The sequence below is a fragment of the Molothrus aeneus genome, chromosome 23 (genome assembly GCF_037042795.1).
Source record: "Molothrus aeneus isolate 106 chromosome 23, BPBGC_Maene_1.0, whole genome shotgun sequence".
NCBI classification, from domain to species: domain Eukaryota; kingdom Metazoa; phylum Chordata; class Aves; order Passeriformes; family Icteridae; genus Molothrus; species Molothrus aeneus.
In genome coordinates, this window is record NC_089668.1 from 2,988,858 (window position 1) to 3,012,467 (window position 23,610).

Consider the following 23,610-nt stretch of genomic DNA (forward strand, 5'->3'; position numbering starts at 1 on the left):
GGCAGGGGACCCGGGGTGGCACCGCGGGGAGGGTGTGCTGGACCGGGGACCGGGGACCGGGGCCGCCCGACGGCGCGGGGGTAGCACCAGCCACGCTCCCAGGGGGCGGCGGGTGCCCCTCGCCCCCCGCCCCGGCCGCCTCCCGCCGCCGTCCCGCCGCGCCCGCTGTCGGGAGCCGTCGGGGCCCCGCGGGAGCGGGCGGCGCGTCCCCGTCCCCGCGCTCTGACGCGCGCTCCCGGGGCGGCGGGCGCGCCCCCGCCGCTATAACTGGCGTGCATGGAGTCGGGGCCGGCGCAGAGGAGCGGGCGGGCGATGGGAGACGCCGCTCCGGCGGGATAGAGGGGCGGAGACGGGGGCACCCCCGGGGCCCGGCCCGCCCGGGGCTTGCCGCGGGCCCGCACCGATGCTTGTGCACAGCTACCCGGGCATGGTGAGTGCGGGACGAGCACGCGTGGGGCGGGACGGGACGGGACGGGACGGGGGGCCGGGGACTGGGGCCGGGGGTCCGTGCCCGCCTCACCGCCGCTGTTTTCGCCGCCGCAGGACCGAGCCGAGGGGCTGCCCGGGGCGCCGGCCGGGGCCCGCCTGCCGCAGCTGCCCTCGCTCAACCAGGCGCCCTATGGCTCGGCGCCGCCGCTCTGCCACACGCCCGCCGCCGACTTCCAGCCGCCCTACTTCCCCCCGCCGTACCCGCAGCCGCCGTTGCCCTACCCGCAGGGCCAGGAGCCCGCTTACCCTCACCTGGCGGACCCGTACGCGGCGCTCAGCCCTCTGCACCAGCACCAGCAGCCGGCCTGGCCCCCGCAGCGCGGCCGGCAGGACGAGCCGGGGCTGCTCTCGCAGACCCACCGAGCCCTGGGGCTCGACCCTCGCCGCGAATACCCCGCCGTGCCCCGCCTGCTCCACGGGCTGCCCGACGGCGGCCACGGCCTCGCCGACGGCCCGCTGGGCCTCCACGGCCTCGGCCACCACGGCCTCGAGGACATCCAGGTACGGGGGGACGGCGGGAGCACCGGGAGGGTGCCCGGGGTGGGTTGGTTGTCCGGGGACGGGGCCAGATCCCTCTGCCTGTGCGACCGAGGATTCCAGGCCGGGACGAGTCGGGCCCCACGGCGTCCGTACCCCCGGGCAAACAGAAACACCGGGCCGGGGATTCCCATTAGTGGGGCTCACTCGTGTCCTCAGAATTCCCTCTGGCCGGGGGCAGCGGGGGGATCGGGCCGTCCCCACGCCGCCGGCAGCCGGTGCCCGGGGCCGGCTGACGGCTCTTCCTTCCCTCGGTGCTTTCAGGCCGTGGACGACGGCGGGATGAACCTGCTCGATCAGTCCGTGATCAAGAAAGGTAAGAAAAGCGCGGCGGCTCAGCGGAAAGCGGCACCGGACCGGGCCCCGCTCCTGCCCTCGGGGCTCCCCAGCGTCGGGTCCCCCCGCGTCCGCCCTCCCGCGGGGCTGCTCCCCGCCCGTCGGGAAGGGCTCGCTGCTGTCCCCGGCGAGACTGAAACGAAAGCGGCGGATCCCGGCGGGCCAGCGCGCCCACCCGCCCCCGGCCCACCGCTCTCCCTCGGGCGGTACCGCTGCCGTCGATCCTTCCCGGTACCGAAGGGCCCGGACGGGCGGACGCTTCTGTCGGGGAGCCCCGGGGCCCACCCCGCCGGCGGCCGCGTACGGTTTGCGTGGAAAGCCCGGGGATGCCCCGGCGGCGCTCGGCGGCAGCTCCCGGTGCTCCCGGTCCCGCCGTGCCCGGTCGGATCCCCGCGCCCGGCGGCGGGGGAGGCAGCGCGGGCCGCGAACCGCTTCACACCGCGGCGGATCGGGCCCGTTCGGCGGGACCGGTACCGAGGGGAAGGACGCGTTTAACGGAGACGAGAAGTGGCGCGGCTCTGGGGCCGGTGCTGCCTGTCCCGCAGCCCCATCTCGGCAATACCCGGGTCTGCAGACACCCCCCCACCTCTGCCGCTCCAGAACCGGGGCTTCGCTCCGGGACCAGAGGGGAGGCGATGCCTTTTCCTCCGGGACCGGCGCGGGGATCGGGGCTGCGGGCAGAGATCCCGCTCGACCCCCGAGATCTCCCGCGTCCGGTTCTGCCCCGCACCCTGACCAGTCCCCCACATCCCAAGGAACCGGTGGGTAAAACAGCTCAACTCCCTAAAATATTTCTGTACTAAATTTTCCGCCGGGCCGTTGTGAGAGCGATGAGAGGGGCCCGGGAGCGTCCGGTTTGGTTCTCGGGGCGATCTCTACTATGGAATATTCCAGCGCTGCTCTTGGCTTCTCCCCGCGATTTTTTACAGAATTTTGTGCATGGGGAGGATGCGTTTAACCAGAACGGAGCCGCAGCCACGGGGACGGCTCGGTAACGTGGGCCAGTGGGTGCTGCAGCCCCGCAGTCCCGGTGCTGGTCCGGGCCGTAGCCGATCCCCGGTAACTGCATGAAAAACCTCCCGTTCGTGCGGTCCTTCCCCAGCTGCCGCCGGTCGTTTCGAGGGGAGCGGCGCTCCCGGTGCGCCGCATCCCCTTTCCCTAGGAAAGGCCATTCTAGGAACACGCGGCTGCCAGCGGGACATTAATGACCCGCATTAATTGAGCTTTAATCAGAACGCTGGAGAGGCGTTTCATTAAACATTCGGGAGTGAGGAATGGTCGCAAGAAGCTGAGGGGTGCGTGAGCCGGCACCGACCTTACCTCCGTGGCTGGGGCAGGGCAGGAGCGCCCCGGAACGCTCGGGAAATATCCCGGAGTGGGAATGTTAGTCTGGAAGTTCGGTTAGAGTTATAGTGGTTCAGTGAGGTTTTCCCCCTCCTTTTTCCAAAAGCGCCTTTACTTAGAATTTTTTGTCTTCTATCGGAAGGATTTGTCGTTGTTTAGTGCCTGGTTTTTGCCCTTGGAAATTCTCTAGTTCCCTAGTCTTGGAAAGAAAAATTTAAAAAAAGAAAAAAGAAAGGAAAAATAAAATTAAAATATCTCTGGCTAAAGGCAGAAATGGTGCAAAAAGCTCGACCGCAGCCCCTGTGCTCACGGACACTTTTTCTTCCATGCCCTTTCTTGTCTGGGAATTTTAATATTTTTTTAAATATTAATATATCTTTTCCGTCCCTGTTTTTGCCCTCTTTATTATTATTTTAATTTTCTCTATTATTATTGCTGTGTTTGGAGAGCGCAACTCCGAGTTTGCTGGGGAAATCGATAAATCCAAAGCCACGAGCGTGTTTGCGGGGGGAGCTGGGCAGCCCCGCTGGAAGCGGCGGGACGGAGCCACCGGGGCTCCCGGGAGCGGCGGCAGCACCGGGGGCTCTGTCCCGGCCCCGCTCCGTCACCCGCCCCGCTGTCAGGGATCGGGAGAACGGCATCCGGAGCCGATGGCCGCGCTCCTCTTTCCCTGCCCCTGGAAGCTCCCAAACGGGCGAGTTCAGCTCTAAAGAAACCGGAGGAATTATGGAAGCTGCAGCCGGGGATCCCGGATCAAACGCCTCTGCCCTCCACACGGCCCGGGGAATAAATTCCTTTACATTCGGCTTTATTTAATTTTTTAGAATGTATAAAATGTGGCCCTGGCAGCTTTGAGCTGTGTTCTGGAGCCCAGCGTGGCAAGAACCGAGCCCGGGCCCCCGCGGGTGAATGACACCCCAGGAAAAATAAAATTAAATTAAAGCCATGTGAGGCAGCTCCCGGCGGGTCCCGGGCAGAAAGAGCCGGAGGGAGCGGCTGGGCAGCAGGGCTCGAGAACCCCCAATCTGAAGGGAGCGAGGTTAAACTTAAAAAGCGCAGTTTTGTCCTAAATCGCACCGAGATCCCAAACGCCGATTAATCCTGGAATTCCTGACGGAATGGCCGTCGGACAGAAACCTGATAGAAATCTTTGCGTGTGGAAACAGATTTATCCCGCCTAATTAGTTGCCCTGATACTATTGTCCTGGTTCAACAAAATATTAATCACCTGCCCCAGATCCCCAAACCTCCCTTTTAACTCCCGTCCTTGGAGTCGCATTTAGTCCCCGGTCGGAAAGAGCCCGGAACGGGCGGGAAGAGCCCGCAGCCCCGCGCTGTCCCCGCAGCCTCTCCCCTCCCGTATCCCGGGATTCCGGGACCATTCCCGCTGAACGGGGGTCACTGCCGATGTCCCCCAGCCCGGCGAGGGGAAGATGCTGCCCCCGGAGCCTCGGAGCGCTGTGTGGGAGCATCACTGACAGCGTGCCTGTTTTCCCTCCTTTTCCTTCTCAACTAAACTTCCAGCCGTTAATAAAATTCCAGGGATTTTGTGAGCATCTCGGAAATGCGGTGCATTGCCACCCTCTCCCCTCCGAGTGTTTTCCCCAGCCCGTAGCGCTCCGGCTCCTTGGGTGCAGGTAACCCCGAATGAAACAAGTGGAGAGGAAAAGCGGGGATTCACCCCAGAAAGGGCTCGGGGACCGCCCCGGGACCCCCATCCCGCATTGCGGCGGGGGCAGCCAGGTCCCGGCAGCGGGTGCAGCCCAGGGAGGCAGATCCCGGCTGGGAACAGGCGTTCAAATACCCCTTTCCACCGCTGCCCTCGGGACTGGTTCTGGTTCGTTATCGCCGTGGTGATCCCTAGGGCTGGAGGCGCCGAGAAATCCCGGGTGAAGGGTCCAGTTCGGTTGTGGGGTGCGGTGTGTGAGCTGGGATTTCACTTGGAGCAGGGAGAGATGTGATAGCTCTGAAAAACAGACGATGAGTTTTTCCCCCGTGATGTCGTGACAAATGGGGTGATAGATTTCGTTTGGGAATAAATAGATAAAATCTTGGACAGGGCAGCAGAGCATTTATGAATATCTTGTACCCCTATTTGTTCATTCTCCTTTTTTCCCATCAGTATTTCAGAAATTGTTTCCTTTGCCTTTCTTTTGTTGTTGTTTTGTTTGTGGTTGAGTTATTATAATTATTATTAGTAGTATTAGTATTAGTATTAGTATTAGTATTACTTTCCCTTCCAAGCATTTATATAAGACCAGGAAATATTAGACTGAGAAACATTAAAATTAGCTCTGAAAAAGTTTAGCTGGGGCTCTGGCTGCTTTAGTCTACAGCAGCTCAGGAATTTTCTGCTCCACTCACCTGCTGCCCTGATGTTTGGATGCCCAGGTCAGCTGCCAAGGTCTGGCTGTGAGACCCCCCCAGACATAAAACTGGGGACTCAGCAAGTCCCGAGCTCCTGGTGCAGGGTGCGACCTTCTGGTTATGAAATCAAGCATTTAGGTCGTTGTGCTCAGTAGCAAAAAATCCTGCAGCTTGGTTGTAAAATAAGGAGGGGTTTTATTGCTTTCACATCCTTTTGGGATCAGCAGAAAGCTTCTGGGAGAGCATTTTTATTACAAAGAAAAATACCAATCTCTTTCCCTGGCACCTGGGGACACGCTGGGGTGCGGGAGCAGCCCTGGGTCCTGCTGGAGGTGGGCAGGAGAGAGCTGGGGCCCTGTGGCAGAAGGAGCAGGGTGAGCCACAGGGGCTGGTGCACCCGCTCGCGGGCACGAGTTTTGGCTGTGGCATTTTACAACCTGGAGTAGAGACAGAGCAGGGTGTGACCAGCGTGGGCTCACACTGGCACCCAGGCACGCACAGCGCGCGTCCCCAGCTCCGTGCTGGGGCAGTGGGACCTGCTCCTGCCACTGTCCCTTGTGTTTGTGGATCTGGTGCTGCCACTGTCCCTTGTTTTTGTGGATCTGGTGCTGCCACTGTCCCTCATTTCTGTGGATCTGGTCCTGGCTGCTGCTGCCTTGCCTCATGTTTGTGACTTGTTCCAGTTTCCATCCGAGGCTTTCAAGCCGCTCCGAGGGGCAGTGCTAGCGTTTCTGCTCAGGAATGTGGACCTGTTTGGCTGGATACTGGACAGGCAGATGGAAAGCTGTGCCTCAGAGCCCACAGTCAGGAATATTGCAAGAAGTAGCTGTCACTACTAAGGAATGCAGCAGAGGAGGGAGATTAAGGACCGAGATCCTTAGATCCACTCGCCACCGCACGCGAGCTCCAGGTTTTGAAGCTTCTCAGCTTCTTCTCAAACTGGTGGGATTGAGGCACTGGCATGATGGCAGCAGTGCCATTTCTCCTTTGTTTTGGTGCAAGGAGGAACTGAGCTGTAAGAAATGTAAGAAGCCAGATGTGGCAGGGGGAAAAAAAAACCCTGAAAGAATGGTAGATTAGATAAACATCATTTCCTGTGACGAGTAAGGTAATAAATGAGGTCATCCTGTAAAACACCTGGGGCTGTGAAGACACAGCTTTTATAGGACTGTCCAGGGCCGTGGGTGGAGGTACTTGGCTTCCAGTCAGCTGCAGGGTGCTGGGCTCGCTGGGGAGCCCTCCCAGCTCTCTGCAGCTTCATCTGCGGCGGTAGTTTGCCTGAGTAGGAAAAGGGGCTCACCCGGGACAAGCCGGGTCTTGACTGGAAGTTTTGCTGCCTTAGTGCTGCTCATGAATGCTTTAAAGTTTCGACAAGCCCTCGCACACACAGGGAGATAGAGCAGCGTTCCTCAAAACACAGTCACACCTCCCGAGCCTGCCGCTTCTGCCTCGCGCGCTCACGGTGCGCGGCAGGAACACCTACTAATCAAACAGAGAAACTTGAAAGAAAGTTTTTACTCTGAACTGCATCCAGATCACCATTCCTCCATTAAAATTATATTTTTAATGTCCTATAATTGCACCAGGATAAGCCCAGGTGTGTGTTCATGTGAGATAACACACGCGGGTACTGGTGAAGGCGCTGGGCTTTGTCTCAACCTCCCCACTGCCTCCCAGGCATGTGTTATCTCCAAGTTTCATGTACCTTGTCATGACTTACTGTTTAATTAGATGTTTCTAAATGAATTTTTTTCTTTGTTTGAAATAAAGAGCAACTCTTAAAGGGTAGGTTCAGGAAAGCCAGCTTGGGTTGTTTTTTGGCTTGTGGCTTGAGCCAAAGCAGCAGCACCTCTGCTCTGGGAGGAGAACCTCAGGTGAGGCTTCTCCATGGACAACACCGAGAGAGCAGCACAGACGTGTTGGGCTTGCTCTGGAGCACCTTCCCCTTCATTTTGGGGGCTGTTCGGTATCTTTGCAGTTTGGTGGCCACTGTCACATCACTACCCTGGCTCCCACAGGGGCTATTTCATCCACAGGTGGACTGGCAGCAGGACAGCCTTGGCCAGGTTACACCAGTGGTGTTTGTCCCTGCAAAGGAAGTGGTGCCAAGATCTTAATTTGTGTGACAGCACAGGTGCCTGCCTCACTGGGGTCCATCAGGACACACACCCAGGGCAGCACAGGCACAGGCAAGACCCATAGGGACCCATCAATGTCATTCCAGACCAGGGTCACACTAAACCTGCAGCAGAGCAGAGGCAAACACAGACTATTCCTCCCAGTTTAATAATATTCCAAGATAGATGATCTCAGAAAAAAAATGTTTGCAATCTCTCTTAATTATTTGAAGAGCCTAAATGAGGTTCTCTGAAGTCCTAGACTAGCACTCTAACCACTAAACCATCCCACCCTTTCCTGTGTGATCCAGGGAATTACTCACTCTTGCTGTCCTTCCATTTGTTTGTTTATTTTAATTCTTAATGGAGGAACTAATTAGCAAATCTGGATGTGATGCTTGGAGCTTCTGCATGCTCAGCTCTCGTCTCCTTGGCCTGTCCCCAGCCCAGCTCTGCTGTGCCTGGGTATTGCCTTCCCTTTGGTTGTGGTTTGGGGAGAAAGGGCAGAGAATGGGAGCGAGAGGGAATTGCTAGAAAAGAGCCCAAGGTGCCCATTGCAATTAAAGAACCCCAAAACACAACATGGCAGGAGCTTGGGGCTTGGAGCAGGACCAGGGGAGCTGGGAGCAGGTTCACCTTCGTGGCTTAAAAATCCACGGCAGTGTCTGCGGTGCGTGCTTGGGATTCCAGCCGGGCTGAGTCTCCCCACCCTCTATCTCAGGCATTTATCTGGCATCAGTCACCAGAGTGCCGAGGCGCCAGGGAGAGAGGGATTGGGTCAGCCCTGTTCCCTCCGGACTGGTCAGACAGGTCCCAGGGAGCAAGTGGTGTCCCCAGGGCTCCCTGGGAGCCCCAAAGTGGCCACATGTGTGGGAGAAAGCAGAGCCACCCTCCCAGGGCTGGAGAGGTTCGAGCAGAGGATCTGACCGAGGGTGCTTTGGGAGGTTTCCAGCACAAGACCCCAGTTAGCAAGAGATGGGGTGGCCATTGAAAAACCATCATCAGAGGGTTTGGCGCAGCAATACACTGGTGTCAGCAACCCAGGGCATCCGACCTAGGAAAAGGAAAAGCCTTTTTTGCTGTGACAGTGGGTGAGCAGTGCCTGTCCCCAGAGCAATCCCTGGCCAAGGGCAGCTCTGAGGAGCCGCTGAACCGAGAGATTCACGTTGCTGTGGTCAGACCCAGACTGAAACCCCGCCAGCTCGGCGGGCTGGCAGCAAGCTCAGTACGAAGGGAAGAATTTTTTCTGTTATTATTCAGTTCTAATCTTTGCTGGATGGTCTTTTGCCCTTCAACAACCTGAATAGATTTAACAAATTGACAGGAACATGGCAATGGCTTCCACGGGATCGGTCATCGCTCACCGCAATGTCACAGCTTTGCTCTCCCCTCTTAGATTATGGAGATCCCAACCACACAAATTCAGGTGCATCAATAGGGAATACAGGGAAAAGCTCCCCTGCATGTTGTTGTGAAATGGATTGAACTGTTTAAACACATAAAGAGCTCATAGACTGGGTGCCAAAGTGTTTGTGCTGCTAAAGGAGTGAATTTGGGGTGGTTGATGCTGCAGGCAGAGTTATGGAGTGTGTGGGGCTGGGAGCACTTGCTGCAGCACAGCCAGGGGTGACAATGGATGGGGAACTTCCCTTGGTGTCAGCATGGAGCAGTGTGGCTTAAATCCTCTGGCTCTCCAACCTCCCATTTCTAAACCTGCTTGGTTTGTGCTGTGAAACATGAATTCTAAACGGGCAGAATTTGACTGAATTTTAAATGATTATTCAGTAATTGAACTGAAATTGAAATAGTTAATTTTCTAATGTAGATATAGAAGGGCATAGCTGCAGATTCAGAAAAAGTAATTTAGAATCAAGGGGGAAGGAAATAATGTGAATTACCAGATTAAACTGACTTCTCCAATGAAGTCGCTGCATCGGGGCGGTTTCCAACCAGCAGTGCAGGAAATATCTCCAAACACTTCGTCACTCAAAAGCAGAACCCAAATAATTTTCGTTCATTCCCTTTAAAGGTTCAGACACCTGAGTTTTACTGTTTAGGGGGACATTTTAATCATTGATGTTTGGTGCCTGCCAGTGAAGTGTTTCTGCAGTTACTGCTCAGACTGTGACATCAGGGTTCCCCAGACAGCAGAATAGAATCCACTCCATGAAATGAAGCATGGAAAGGAAACATGTGGGAGCTCACCACAAATTAATTGTGAGCAGTTCCCAAAAAACTGACAAACTATTCTGAACAGCAGCATATTTGAGGTCGAGTCATTCCTAAATGGTGAAGCAGAAAATGCCTTAGCTGAAATTATCAATTGCAAAGCACTTTCTAGTCCCCTTCCCAAGTCCTGCAGGAGCTCAGGGGGCTGAGTAAATTTTAATATTATATCAGCTGGCCATTCCTATCAAAGCATGATGTACTCAGCAGGGACCATTCTTAACCAAGCCATTGTTCCCATGGATTTGGGGGAGTCTGAACCTTCCTGCTCTGTAGATCCATCCCAAAGCTCCCCAGGAGACACCTGCAGTGACTCATGGTTGGGACTTCACTGGCTCAAACAGAGGTACAGAATGAAAAATGGAATTAATATCACACGGCAACTTCATATTTCTTTCCCAACCTGATGAATGGATTTGCATGGGAAACAAAATGTTAAATATGGGAGTTTTGCATAGGCATGGGACCTCTCCTGATCAGCTTTCTCATGGGAATAGATTGAGGCTGTATCCCTGCTCTCCTCTGAGGGTCCGAGATTCATTTCCCTATCAGAGCTCAGCGATCTCGAAAAGCCGCAGATAAAACCAAGATTCTTTCCATCCTTCCATTTGAAAAGGCCGATGATGGTGGTGGTTCCTAGAGAGGCTCTTTGACAGGGGGACTCGGTTCAGGTTGTGCATTCGAGATAAAGAGAATACCTGTATAATCCCCTCTGGGGAGAGAGGATAATTACAGAGTGTGCGTTTGAAATACAGCTGATGGCTCTGACCTCCTTCCCTGGACCATCAATAAATACCTCTCTGCTGAAACACCAGGAAATTGGTGCAGCTGAACTCTGCAGCACCTCCTCCCTGAAAAAGGGCTTTTAAAGGGATGGCAGGAGCAGCTGCCCTGGCTCACACCCACATTCAGATATTTTTTTATATATGTATCTCCATCTTATAATTTACATCAGAGACATTCAAAGGAAGGTTAGATGAGCTCGCTGACAGCTCTTCCCGGAAGACAGCAGCAATCCCTCCCCTCTCTGCAGCGTTTTCATCGGGGGCTGCGCACAAACATCCATCAGCCGGGACCCGGAGCGGGTCAGAGCAGCGGCACCCCCGGCCAGGGAACAAACCGGGGCTGTCACCGCTGCACCTGCAGAGCCGTGGAACCAAAACCTCGGCACCTGCGGCAGGTTCGGAGGGTGCAGGTGTGCGGGGCACGGCTCAGCTCTGCCCCGCAGCGATGCCCGAGGCAGCCGAGCCGGCCGGGGCACGGCCCTGGAAAGGGACGGGGGGCTCAGAGGCTTTGGTGGGGGACTGGAGACAGAGCTGCTGTGCCTGAAGATGAGCGATTGCTTTGTCCCAGGTTGTCTCCTAAGGCGATTTACTGCTAGCTCTTTAAAATGCAACCTCAACAGTAGCACACTCCCACTTTTAAAGGGATGTCGCAATAAAAGCTCCGATATTCAGGGATTCCGCCTTACCGAGGAAGAGAATTTACCTGCAGTGTATCTGGAGAGAGAAGAAAACAGACTTGTAAGACGGGCAGCGATTTGCATGTTCCCTCTGGACCTGTTTTTCCCCTTACAGCACCCAGAGCTCCAGCTGGAAATGGAACAGAACAAATAACACCACGATAAGCAACTCAATTCCCAAGTACCACAATTTTTCCTGCTAACAGATAATTTTGCAAGCGAGCAGCGCATTTCTCCTATGGAAACGACTCTGTACTTCGTACTTTTCTCTTTTTGTAGGAAAGTTTCTTTTCCCTTAAACCCAGAAATCGATGTTTTTCTGTCAGCACGGACACCGGCTCCCGCAGCTCCGCGCACCGAAGACTGAGCCGGGCTGCAGCTGCACCTTTTCCACCGAACGTTTACATTTCAAAGTGCCCATTTCCAGGAATCACAATGGTAATTTCACCCACAGACTTCGGTGAACAAATATGAGGAAGGAGAAGGAATGACGGAGCATCCTCAGCCCGGACCGTGCAGAAGAGGGAGGATGAGGAAGAGGAGGCGCAGGGCTGCGGATCGGCTCGTGCTGGATTTCACTGGGCAAAAGCAGGAAATTCTCCAAGGGTTTCTAGGTGAAAGCCTTTGAAGAATGGGTTTGTTTTGCTCCTTCTTTTTGCCTCTTGAACTTAAGATCCAAAGGATCTACCTCTGCAAGCCAGAAGTGGCAGAAACTTTGTGCTTTCTTTTGGGACACTTCGAAGGAGTGAGGCTCCTTATTCCATTCTCTGGATTCATAGCTGAGCAGTCCATTCAGCCGAGGTTTTATCTTTCTCCCAGCTGTCTCCTGAAAACCCTCAGGGAGACAAAGCTGTGCCATCCCATCCCATGGGCTGCAGCACCCTGGAGGTGTGGGACTCCTGTTGTTCATGGAATTGCCTTTCCATTGCCTGTCTGCTCCAAGGGGCATCATCACATCCCATGCTCAGCGGCTGGACCAACTCCTCCTGGTGCATTCAGCACCCAAGGACTTCTCACCTGGAGAAATCTCCCACCAGAGATTACTTGGAAAGTTTTAATTGGGTGTCATAACATCCCTCCCAGGTAGACATTATTATATTATTATCTGCAATTTGTTGCTGGAGACAGTCAAGCCCAAACAGGGATAGTGACTTGTCCTGTGTCATGACACAATTTCATTCTGGCTGTGGCAGATACAAAGAGATAACCCCAGGCAGGCAGGGTGTTCTCCAGCTCAGGGAAGTCAAGGGATGAAACCCTTGGTAGTTTTGGACACCAGGACTTGTTTGAAATCACTCTCTGCATCAGGGTTTTTTGAGCCACAGCAAATGAGGTTCTGGGGGTTCATCATCTGACAGTTACACCAGCGTATGTTTTAAAGACAAACCAGAACTGACTCAACACAAAAGGCTCCTCTGATGGGACATGACAAACCTTGAGGTTCACAGGGAAGATGAAGTCATGGGTACCCGCTCCAAGCACAGAGGCAAGCGACTCACTGGGACTTTGTGTCTCTCCAGGGCTGCTCACACTCACCTGGAATTGAACAGATTGCAAGTGGCACCTGCCCTGTGAGGTTCAAGGCTGCAGTGAAAGGCTGAGTCTGATGGAAAAGCTTCCTGTGAGGTGTACAGAAGAAATGAGGATCATTTCCCTCCCCACACTCAGCAAGATTCTGCTGTGTGCCTGCTGCTGCCATGCTGCCCTTCTCCAAATCACCACAGCACCAGGAGCCAAGATGATGTGGTGACAAACAGCTCGATTTCACAGCTTCCTACAGAAAATCCAGGGCTATGAAAACAGAGGCTGTAGGTAACCAGCCTGCAGCACAGCACTCCCCAACACTTGGGCAACAGCTGAACCCGGATTGCTTAGAAAAGCACTCCCACATGGAATTGCACACACACACATCATGCCCACGTACCTGAGCTCTGGTAAATCATTTAACTTGCTCTGTGCCTCAATTTTCCCCAGCTGCACTAAGGAGCTGGCTTGAGTCAGGAGTGAGTTCATGGCTTTGGTGGCTGGAGCTGTACCAGCACTGGGCTGAGGATCAGCAATGTGTGAAGCCCTTTGAGGTCTGCCAGCATAACCTTATTCCAAAATCTGTTTTCCCTTTCAGATCTGACCCCTTTGACCTGTGCCAGTGCTTACCTGTGTCCAGCCCACCTGCAGCATTCCCAGGGCAGGTCAAAATGCTTCACAGGGGCCTCAGTTTTTGAAATCTGCAGCCAAGCTCACCTAAATTTGCTGATTTAGAAATAGCAGGATTAATCTGAATAAAAAGCACTTCCATGGGAAAAACCCTCTCAGAAATGCCAGGCAGTTTAAGAAAAGGATGAGGACAGAGTGAAGCAATCAAGCATCAATAAATAATAATTGATAAATAATAAGAACAGATAACAAAGAGGACCTTGCATTCCCCAGGAGTGACTTGAGCAGTTATTTAAGGTCTAAGGTCTCCTTCTTCCCCTTTCTTTGGCTGAATCAACCCAAACTCCCACTTGTGGCCAGCCATTTGTAGCTTCCTGGGGTGGGCTGGGGTGACCCAGGGGTTCCCCATCCTGCTCACCAGGCAGGGCTGGAGGTGTGATTGTTTGGGCAGAAGCATCCAACCCTTCCTCATCAGCCTTTGTGGTGTGTTGGTGTGACACTGTGTGCACGAGCATCTCTGGGATGTGTTTCTGGGTTTCCACGGTCAGGAGTGGGACCCGACCCTGCCCGAGCTCCTGCCAGGGGGACGAGGGAGGGAGAGCCGGGTCACTGTGGGAAAGGTGGTGTCCTACTCTGCCAAAAACGGGTGTCTCCTATGGCTGATCCCGCAGGGGGGGTGACGAGTGCAGTGACACGGTGTGACATTTCCATCCCACATCTCAGGTCCTTGTTGTGCCCGGCTGCTCCTTCTCCCGGGCGCTGCAATCCCCGCTCACATCGGGGCTGTTCAGCGCCTCAGCCTCACCGTGCAGACCCTGGCTCTGCCCCGAGCGGTCTCTGCTCTGCACCGGAGCCGGGATGAGCCCTCGGCAGAGGCTGCGGGAGCAGCTCGGGGCTCGGCAGGCGCAGGGGGTCGGCGCTGGGGCGCGGGGCTGCTGGCCCGCACCGCTCTCATGCTTCCTTCTTGTCTGCAGGCTGGCTCAGGTGCTCCGATCACCTGCTGCTTGCGGGAGCGGGAAAGCAGCAACTGAAGATCGAGGGGGACTTTTGGTTTACTCAGATGACAAGAGACAATTTTGGTTCCCCAAAAGCCAAGGAAACAAAGCTGTCAGGCTTTAATGGTAGCTTGTCTCCCTCCTGCAGCATGTTTATGGGCAAACAAGCTGCAGATCAGACCAGGCAAACAGCAGCAGGTGAGGCTCAATAACAATAATTCGTGATTAATGGCGAATGTGGCTTTGTTTATTCTTGTTGTATCGAGGCAATGCTGTCTAATGGATGAAGCACTGCTGCAGGACTCCGGGGCCCGGCTCAGCTCCCAGCACTGCTGCCTGCTCCATGCCTCTCTCACATCCCCTGTGAGGGCACAAGCTCTACGTGACACAGCCACCCTGTCCCACACCTGCACGCGCCCAGATCAGAGGGCTGTGGCCTTGGCTGAGGCTTCGAGGCAGAAGAGCAATGCCAAAATCCACGCTCAGTGCTGGTGCCTGCCTGGTTTGCTTGTGGCACAGAGCTGGGCTGATCCAGCTGTGCTGGGCTTTACCCTTCACAGCAGTCAGCTCCAGGGCACAGCTTTCCAGGGCTTTGTTTCTGACAGTAGCATCATTCCTAAAAGCTCCAGTGCGTGTTTCCCGAGTGTTGTGTCTCCATGCTGCACATCAACATCACCTGTGCCTCTCTGTCACTGCCTGTGGGGTGCCTGGCAAGCGCAGAGCTGTATCCCACCCTTCTCCACAGGCTCTGGTGTTAAGTCACGCTGGTATCAGCTGGGTTTGCCCCCTCCCCAGATGCTGTGTCCCATGGATGTGTGGTGAGGCACGAGCCCTCTCCCTCTCCCTGCATGGCTCTGCTGTCCCTCGGGTGTGTGCAGATCCCTGGCCGTGCATGCAGCTTGAGTGCAGCCATGGCATGATCACAAGCATGCACGGATGTACCCAAATATAATCCAGGTTACAGAGTGGATCAGTTACACGCAGCTCTTCACACCATGCTACAAGCAACACCTGCTCCCCAGGGGAGTCTGGTTTGAGGGTGGCCCCTTCTTCAGCAGAACCCCATCAATGAGACCCCGCAGGGCCTCACAGCTCAGCAGCACTGCACGGATATTTGCAAACCACGCTCTGACTTTTGATTTTAAGGGATCCCCTAGAGACTAACCTAACCTGTTCTGGGACTGCGGAAGAAAGCTTTGAAGTTGCTCCTTCCTGGAAATAGTTCTGGTTTCCTACGTCTCAGGGGAAGTTCCTGTGTTTGTTCTGCCCTAGACCAGCCTCAGCCATGGCAAACATGGACCACAGCTGCCAACTCCAGCAGGGCACTGGTGCATCTCACCCTTGGCTCCCTGACTTGGTGCAAGTTTTGTGCTAGGAGGAAACTCCGTGTCCTTCAGCTCCTTTCCATTCATCCCTTAGTCTTAAAACATGAGTCATTTTTATGTAGCATGTGCTGATTTTTATTGCCATGCTAGAGAGTCGTTGAGCTGGATTTTACAATGTGCCGATTGTAAGCGCCCCCTCATAGGTCCAGTCCATGAACCCTCCCTGCTTAATCCTGGGGCTGCTGTTTCATTTTGGCCATATGTATTTCCTTTATAAACCACAGCAGTCACTGCTGCATTACTTGCAGGAACCATCTGACTGTGGAACAGTCATTCCTGAGGAAGCACAAAGAATGCCAGGGCTGAAATTATCTTTGGATTCTTTCAAAACCTGCTTATTTTTCCCCCTGAGTTAAATTGGTTATTAGTTTCAGAGCATAAAAACCAAAGAGATTTGGCACAAGTTTCACCCACAGTTTTAACTTACAAACCTTTATTGCATCTAGGAATGTTTCTTTTGGAATGACAAATGGGAAAACTGAGCCCCTTTGCCCCGGTGTCATGCCATAGGCCCAACAAGATGCTGCAGTTACCAGTGCCTGCCTAACCTTGTGTTAATTGACTTTTGCCCATTAAGCAAAGGGAAGTTTGTGCTGGATTAATTGGGTTTGATCTTGTTAAGCTTCCTTTTAGCCAGGGATGATGAAAGTTTAGGGCTGTGGCTATTTGTGGGGTTAATCCCAGAGCTGAAGGCAAAGGAACTCTTTCCCCTGGTTCCCGTGGGCACATAATGGAAGCAGAGCTCTGGGCCAGCCCAGCAGCTCCTGGGTTTGGGGCAGGGAATGGAGGAGGTTGATCCTGCCTGCTGGGATGCAGTGTGTGCTGGCACCGAGCTGGGCTGCAGCTGCAATCCCTGCAGAGGATTCACATCCTGGCCAGCGGGACCAGCCACGTTTTGCCTGGCCACCAACCTCCATGGAGCACCCAGAGGGGACAGGGAGGGCAGCTGGCCACAGGTCCAGCCATCCACACTATGGACAATCCTCAGGAGACCAGCCCAAACCTTGGCTTTAATTACAGATGGGCTGGGAGCTGTGGGAATGCAGGCGAGGGCAGCGTCCAGGCTTCTTCCTTTCCTTCAACCTTTATTTAGTTTATTTTCATCACCCCACCTCGCTTCTCTCATTGAGGAAAATAAGGAACTAATGAGACATCCCAGCAGCAGTGCTGCTGTCTGGGAGGTGCTGGAGAGCTGCCTGGAGAGTCTGGGTCTCTCAGCCATGGTCTCCTCTTCTCTCCCTCTCCCTTGTCTCCAGTGCCCATCCCCTCGAAGGCCAACGGCACCACCATCTCCACGCTGTCCATGAACAAGGACGGCCTGATTGGAGGGGTCACCAATCCCAACGAGGTTTTCTGCTCCGTGCCCGGCCGCCTGTCTCTCCTCAGCTCCACCTCCAAGTACAAGGTGACGGTCGGGGAGGTGCAGAGGAGGCTCTCACCCCCCGAGTGTCTCAACGCCTCTCTCCTCGGCGGGGTCCTCCGCAGGTAAGCTGCCCCAAGAGCCCCAGGATCTGTGTTCAGCACCAGCTCTTGCCTCAGATAAAGAGATGAGAAATTCTGGTGTGTGGTACATCAAGGAATAGTATTTTTACTGCTTTCTCTTCTGTCCTTTCAAACCTCAAAGCTTAAACTAGGATTATGGTTGTTTTAATATGAATTACGTGGAAATTTATTTTCCCTCTTTGTTTTCTCTTTTCAGAGCCAAATCAAAAAATGGAGGTCGGTGTTTAAGGGAAAGATTAGAGAAAATTGGACTAAATCTACCTGCAGGAAGGCGCAAAGCTGCCAACGTCACCCTGCTCACATCCCTCGTGGAAGGTAAGGGTCCCTCCCTGCTCCTGTGGAGGATGGAGTGCCAAAACTTGTATCCCCTTAATTTCCAGCTTTCCATAAACCAGAACTCTTAAAATATGGAGTGGTCACCACTGAATGAGCATGGCAATGTCCCTGTGTAAGCCTCCACACTGATTCATGAACGTGTCCTGTTAAATGGGCAGACTCTTGGGAAGGCAGTGGGCAGAACACAAATGAAACCAAGACAGCAAATGTCCCAGAAAATGTCCAAGCACATTTGCCCTGCCTGTGGTAGGAGGCTGGAACTGCATGATCTTTAAGGTCTCTTCCAACCCAAACCATTCTAGTCTATGTTTCCATGTCTGTTTTCCAAAACTCAGCCATTTCTGTTGGATCAGGTGTGGCCCATGGAAAAGGGCACCTCATGGATGCCAAGCAGGACTGTGAGCATCCTCCTGGCTGGAGCTCAGGGTATCCCTCATTTCTTTGAGCTGTTTTTAATAGTTGGGTCACAGAGACCAAACACAAAAAAAGCCTGAATAAAGCTGCCAAGAATTTCCCAGCTGCTCTGCAGCCCCGTGTGCCCACCTAAGGCACAGCTCAGGTGCTTCCAACCACGCTACCCTTGGGCAGCATCCCAAGCTCAGGTCTGGGTGATGTCACCTGTAAAAGAAGGAAATGCCCACATCCAAGTCCTTCCCTGCTCCAGGAAATGAGTGAGACACCAAGGAGATGTCAAACTGCTCTGAGGTTTTGCAGGTGGAGCTCAGGTGTGGAGCAGCCACCCTCAGAGCCATGGAAAAGGTGCTGCCCTGGCAGGCAGAGCCCTGCCCAGACATGTGAGGTGCCCCTGCCTAACTCGGTCACTTCCTCCCCTCCTACTTCTCTCCACCATGGAAATGATGATGCTGCCTCTGCATCCCGGGAGAAAAGCACACGGGAATGCAAACAAATGGAATGACAGCTCTGCCTCCCTCTGAGCTCAGGAATCCATTGTGTCCCTGCTCAGCTCGGTGCGGGCAGCTGCCTTCGGATCCTGAATAGAAAATCATCTCCATTGTCGCCAGCAAATTAAATGACCCGCTTCATTAAGCGGAGGTTGTTACCCAGGGCAGTTGGTTGTGCTGAATGAAAGGCTGATTTCCATGAAAAGAAAAGAACGAAAAGAATGAAGGAAAGAAAGGAAGGAAGAAATGTACAGTTTGATTTCAAGTGGCTGCTGATGTTTGGATTCCTTCTTCCCAGCTCATAGTAAATAGGAGTGTGGTTGATGGATATAATTTCCTCCTGCTTGTAAGCATTGATGGAACCAGGGGATGTTTCACCCAGAGGAAGCTGCTACTGCACTGCCACCACCCAGCACACAGAAACTGGTTTGTCCCCCTCTGCCCCAAACACGCTCTTTCCTGAACATTTGCTGTCTTGGTTTAATTTGTTTTCTCCCCTCTGCCTTCCTGAAGTCTAATTATTTTAAAGAGTCAATGGATGGGGTTTTGAGTGCTAATGAAATATGTTTTTCTTACACTGACCCACAGCCATTCATAGAGATGGGGAGGATGTTCCTGGAGAACTCAGGGAGCACCAGGTAGAAACAGCTCCCTTGGGAGTCCTCACCACGTACACCAAGCACTCGACCTCTCTTGGGCAAGTGCTCCATGAGAGCACCTCCAGCCTGGACCCAAGGGAGCAGCAGGGCTGTATTTCCACTCCAGAAACGCCCCTAAGCTCTTGGGAGGAGGTTTGCCCTCAGCCAGGCTCTTGCTGCCCTCCTGCCCACCATGGCCCTCTGTGCACTCTCCTGCAGCCTCTCCTCCTCAAGATCTGGCTCAATGTGTCTTTAACACTAAACCCAAAGTGTCCTGTTCCCCCTGGCACCTCTCTAATCCAGCATCCAAACTGCCTCTAAAAAACATTAAAATGTGCAGCCACTCACACACTCATGGAAGAAATAAATCCTGGCTCCAGCCCTGGCTCTGACATGAGGTCACTCAGCTCTCTTTTATTATCCCAGTATCAGTTTTTCAGCAGTTATTCCTTTCTGACTCTTTTTTTTAAACACACAAATAACTGCAATTCTGCAGTCTTTGGGTTTACCTTATTTGCTCTTTCTCTGGAGGAGGAAATGAAGTGGAAAGTACTGTTGTTGTGTGGAAAGCAGAGACACTTCCCTGTAACAGGGCTCCATAGACTGAGCTTGGGGAGCTGGGCAGGCTGGGATGGGATCTGGGTTAATGCTTTAGGATGGATGGCCTAATACATGTGAGCAGCAGGGGGGCAAGGCAAATTAGCTCTGCCTGCCCGACCGGGATTTCGGGTGTTGGGCATGATCAATGGCCATCAGCTCTGATTATTTCCACGGGACGCCTGGAGATGGATCAATCCCATCAATGGGTGGGCATTTCCAGGGGGTGATGGATACGCTGCCTGCACGTCCAGCCCGAGGGCCCTGTGGGGGATGTAACCCCCTTCCTCCTGCCCCTTCCTCCTGCCCCTTCCCCTTCCCCTTCCCCCTGCTCCTTCCTCCTGCCCCTTCCTCCTGCCCCTTCCCCTGCTCCTTCCTCCTGCCCCTTCCTCCTGCCCCTTCCCCCTGCCCCTTCCTCCTGCCCTGCCCTGTCCAGCAGTCCCAGGGCTGAGGTCACGCTGTGACCCTCCAGTTTCTCTTTCAATCTCTTCTCAATTTGGAGAGGCCAAGCAGGAAACTTGGGATGAAGCAGGGAAAGATGCAGCAGGGGATGTTCCCAAGTAAGAAATACCTCTGCTATTCTTCCTTTTGCAGCAGATGCCCAGAGTCACTCCTCAGCCTGCTCCAGGGCCAGCACTGTCTTGATGCTCTTATAAAATGTAGTAAAGGAAGGACCCAGCTGCTGTTTAGAGCTGGCACTGGCTCATCTGGCCCACACAGACTCATTTACAGATGAGAATAAGAAACTCAGTGGTGTTTCTGCAGCAGGAGGTGAAGGTGGGGAGAGCTCTTGGGTGGCCACTGAGACAGGGAAGGGCCCCGGTCTCACCAGAACCGAGCCCCAACAGTTCTGAAGCTCTACAGGAGTTCCCAGCTCCCAGTTTCCAGTTCCCAGTTCCCTGTCCCGCTGGTGCTGGCACAGTGCTGATGTCCCTCTGTCCTGCTCTCAGGTGAAGCCATTCACCTGGCTCGGGATTTCGGCTACGTCTGCGAAACCGAGTTCCCGGCCAAGGCAGCAGCAGAGTACCTGTGCCGGCAGCACTCTGACCCCACGGAGCTGCACACCAGGAAAAACATGCTGCTGGCTACCAAGTGAGTACAGAGGGCAGGGAGCCACTGGGGCATTGGGGATCAGCAGCCTGGAGGGGCAGAATTAGCCCCCAAACTTTGCTCTTCTGTGGGGAAGAGATGGGCTCAGCATTAGCCCCCAGACTTTGCTCTTCTGTGGGGAAGAGATGGGCTCAGCATTAGCCCCCAGACTTTGCTCTTCTGTGGGGAAGGAAGGCGTCCAGAAAGGGGACAGCCTGCACGGATTTGAGGGTTTGTTCTTGCATGGGAGAGGGTAACCCAGCCCTGGAGAGCATTTTGGTACTGCCTCATGTGCCCTTTCAAAGCTCTGGCTCCGGTTCTGCACTCAGGGGCTTTCCCCAGGCGGGAGCCAAAAAGTCACCATGGGGAGGTGGTTGTTGAGGCAGAGAGCAGGAAAAGAACCTCAAAATACACCCAGAGGAGTTGTGGATGCCCCACACCTGAAAGCATTTAATGCTAGGTTGGATGAGGCTCTGAGCAGCCTGGTGTCCATGCCAGAGGGTTTGGGACTGGATGATCTTTTAGGTCCCTTCCAACCCAAACTGTTCTATGATTCCATGGCTGTGTCTCCTGCAGCTCTCCACATGCATTAGAGTGACCAGACCTCTCTCTTTCAGGCAAATTTGCAAGGAGTTTGCAGACCTGATAGCCCAGGATCGCTCTCCGCTGGGGAACAGCCGCCCCTCGCTGATCCTGGAGCCCGGCGTGCAGAGCTGTTTGACTCATTTCAGCCTCATCACCCACGGCTTCGGGGGCCCGGCCATCTGTGCTGCCCTCACCGCCTTCCAGAACTACCTGGTGGAGTCCCTGAAGGGGCTGGATAAAATATTCATGAACAGCACGGGCAACGGGCACACGGCCGGGGACTCCAAAGCGTCAGACAAAGAGGCGAAGCATCGGAAATAACAAAATAACAGCGCTGCCTCCCCCCGGGGAGCCTCCCCCGGGCACCAGAGGTGGCTCCAGGGAGAAGAAAGGTGACCCAGAGCACTGTTTTCTGAACTGCTGAGTTTGGACGTCATAAAGCAAACAAAGAAAAGGCAGGGGAAAAAAAGAGAAGAATTAAAGAATTTAAGAAGAAAGCAGTGCTAATGAACGTAGTGAGGTTGAGAGAAGCCAGGCTGATGGCTTTGGGGTTTTGCCTTTTTTTTTTTTTTTTGTAACGTGGATGCAGGAAGACAAGTCATGTGCAATTTGATTTTATTTTGCTTTTTTTTAAAAAAAAAAAAAAAACCCATAGTGAAATCCTGGAATTTGTTCCAAGTGAAAAGACTGAGAGGGAAGAGCAAAAGCCTCATCAGTGCAAGACCCAGAGCAGGAGCAGCCGAGGGCAGGGGGATGGAGCCCCGGCTCCACCTGGATTTATCTGCTGGTTTTGAGGCAAACACCCAGGAAACCTTCCCACTTCCCCACCCAGAGCCCAGCCCCGACACCAGGCCAAGGAAAACTGCTGGCAGAACTGCTGTGGATTTAAAGCAGGTCCAGGCTTTGTTTACAGCTTCAGACTGAGACTCACTGTGGATTTTCCTGTGGTCTGAGGAGCCCCAAGGCCACGGCACGAGGGAGGAACAACCACACAGCCAATGGGTCCCAGGGCAGGACCGAGGGGAGTCCCCCTGACTGCTGCCCTCCTGGCTGGGGAAAAGGCAGGTGAAGTTAAACCCAGGACTAAACAAAACTCCACAACCCACAGATAACAGCACACAAGTTTCTAAATTTAGTAGTAATAATAATAATAATAATAATAATAATAATAATAAATAAAGCACAAGGAGCAGAACTTGAACCAGGCCAAACGGAACTCTTCTAAATCTGTATATATTTATTTATGTGTAATTAAAATCTGAAAGTTTTAAAATGTCCAGTGCAAGTTATTTATATCAAATTGAGTTGGGTTTTTTTTTTTGTTTTGCCTTTTTTTGTTTGATTGTTTGTTTGTTTTGGGTTGGGTTTTTTTCTTTTGAAAGATGAAAATCTTTGGATTTTCTGCCATTAGAAATGGGAATGAAGTTTTGGATCCACCAAACTGTAGCATGGACAAGCTAGGCTGTGATGATGATGACTCTAGAAGTTCTGCAGGATTTTGTACTTGCTGTTGTTTCTCTTAATGCTGCAATAGATGTACAACACCCACACTACAATGTCATTCTCATTCTCTTAATAAACCTCTTTTTATTTGAAGAAAGCACCTCCATCGTCTTTGTGAGAAAAGATCCTTTGCCTCTGTATGTAAAAGGGATTGTATCGTTTATTAGATGGAAATTATATAAAATTGCATAGATTGAAGAAAGAATTCTCCAGTTTCATGGCTGGGGGTTGAGTGCTGCCACAAAGAGAGCTTGGGGGTGACAGGAGCTGCTGTTCCTGCCCGGTGTCCCCAGCCCTGGCGCCAGTGGAGATGAATGAGTTTGCTGATGTTTCAGAACTACTCAGGGTAGTCAAATCTAAACCTGTCTGTGAGGAGCTGCAGAAGGACCTCATGGTATCAGTGATAAAACAGGAGATAAAACAGCCCCACTGATCTCCAGGCAATGAAGCTCCAAATTGGTTTTGTTCGTGGCGTCACCACGAGCAGGACTCTGCGCCAGCTCCCAGAGCTTAGAAATAAACACAATGGGAATGGTCAGAAAAAGGACTAACAAAGCAAAAGCCAGATTATGTGTGCTAGCCCTGAACTGCTCTGTCCTGGATGGCACTTACAGATCTGGTAAATTCTAGTGGGTAAATCCATGAGGAACTCAGGTGGGAGCAACTCCCACACGAGGCAGGACCAAGCTGCAGGAGGAAGAACATGAGCAGAATGTGACAGAGGTGTGGAAAATTATGGGATAAAAGAACACAAACAGGGAAAGATGACACCAAACCAAGAGCCAGGACACCCATGAAGTGGTCAGGAAGAAGATTTAAGTAAATTTTACGTGCCTCAGGTAAGAAGCTGTGACTTTTCACAGGAAGAGGTGTAAAAATGGCTTTTGACACAAGAGAAGAGGGTGATTTTAGGGAGCCTCCTTGCTGCCTTCCCTACACATCACTGCTCCTCACAGAGGAGCAGCTGCAGGGACTGAGCTCTGGCAGCACTCCCTGCATTGGGCCCTTCTCAGAGCTGCACCCCACAGGTTTCTCTGGAGGTGCA

General features: G+C 53.5%; 1 protein-coding gene across 1 annotated transcript; it reads left to right on the plus strand.

Moving 5' to 3' along the window:
* The first annotated feature begins 403 nt into the window (after positions 1 to 403).
* On the plus strand, positions 404 to 21,383 carry TFAP2E (transcription factor AP-2 epsilon). Its single transcript, XM_066564893.1, has 7 exons — positions 404 to 430; positions 544 to 990; positions 1,291 to 1,342; positions 16,669 to 16,897; positions 17,112 to 17,230; positions 20,339 to 20,480; positions 21,095 to 21,383. The coding sequence occupies exons 1-7, from the start codon at positions 404 to 406 to the stop codon at positions 21,381 to 21,383; spliced, it is 1,305 nt and encodes a 434-aa protein (XP_066420990.1).
* Positions 21,384 to 23,610: the final 2,227 nt, after the last annotated feature.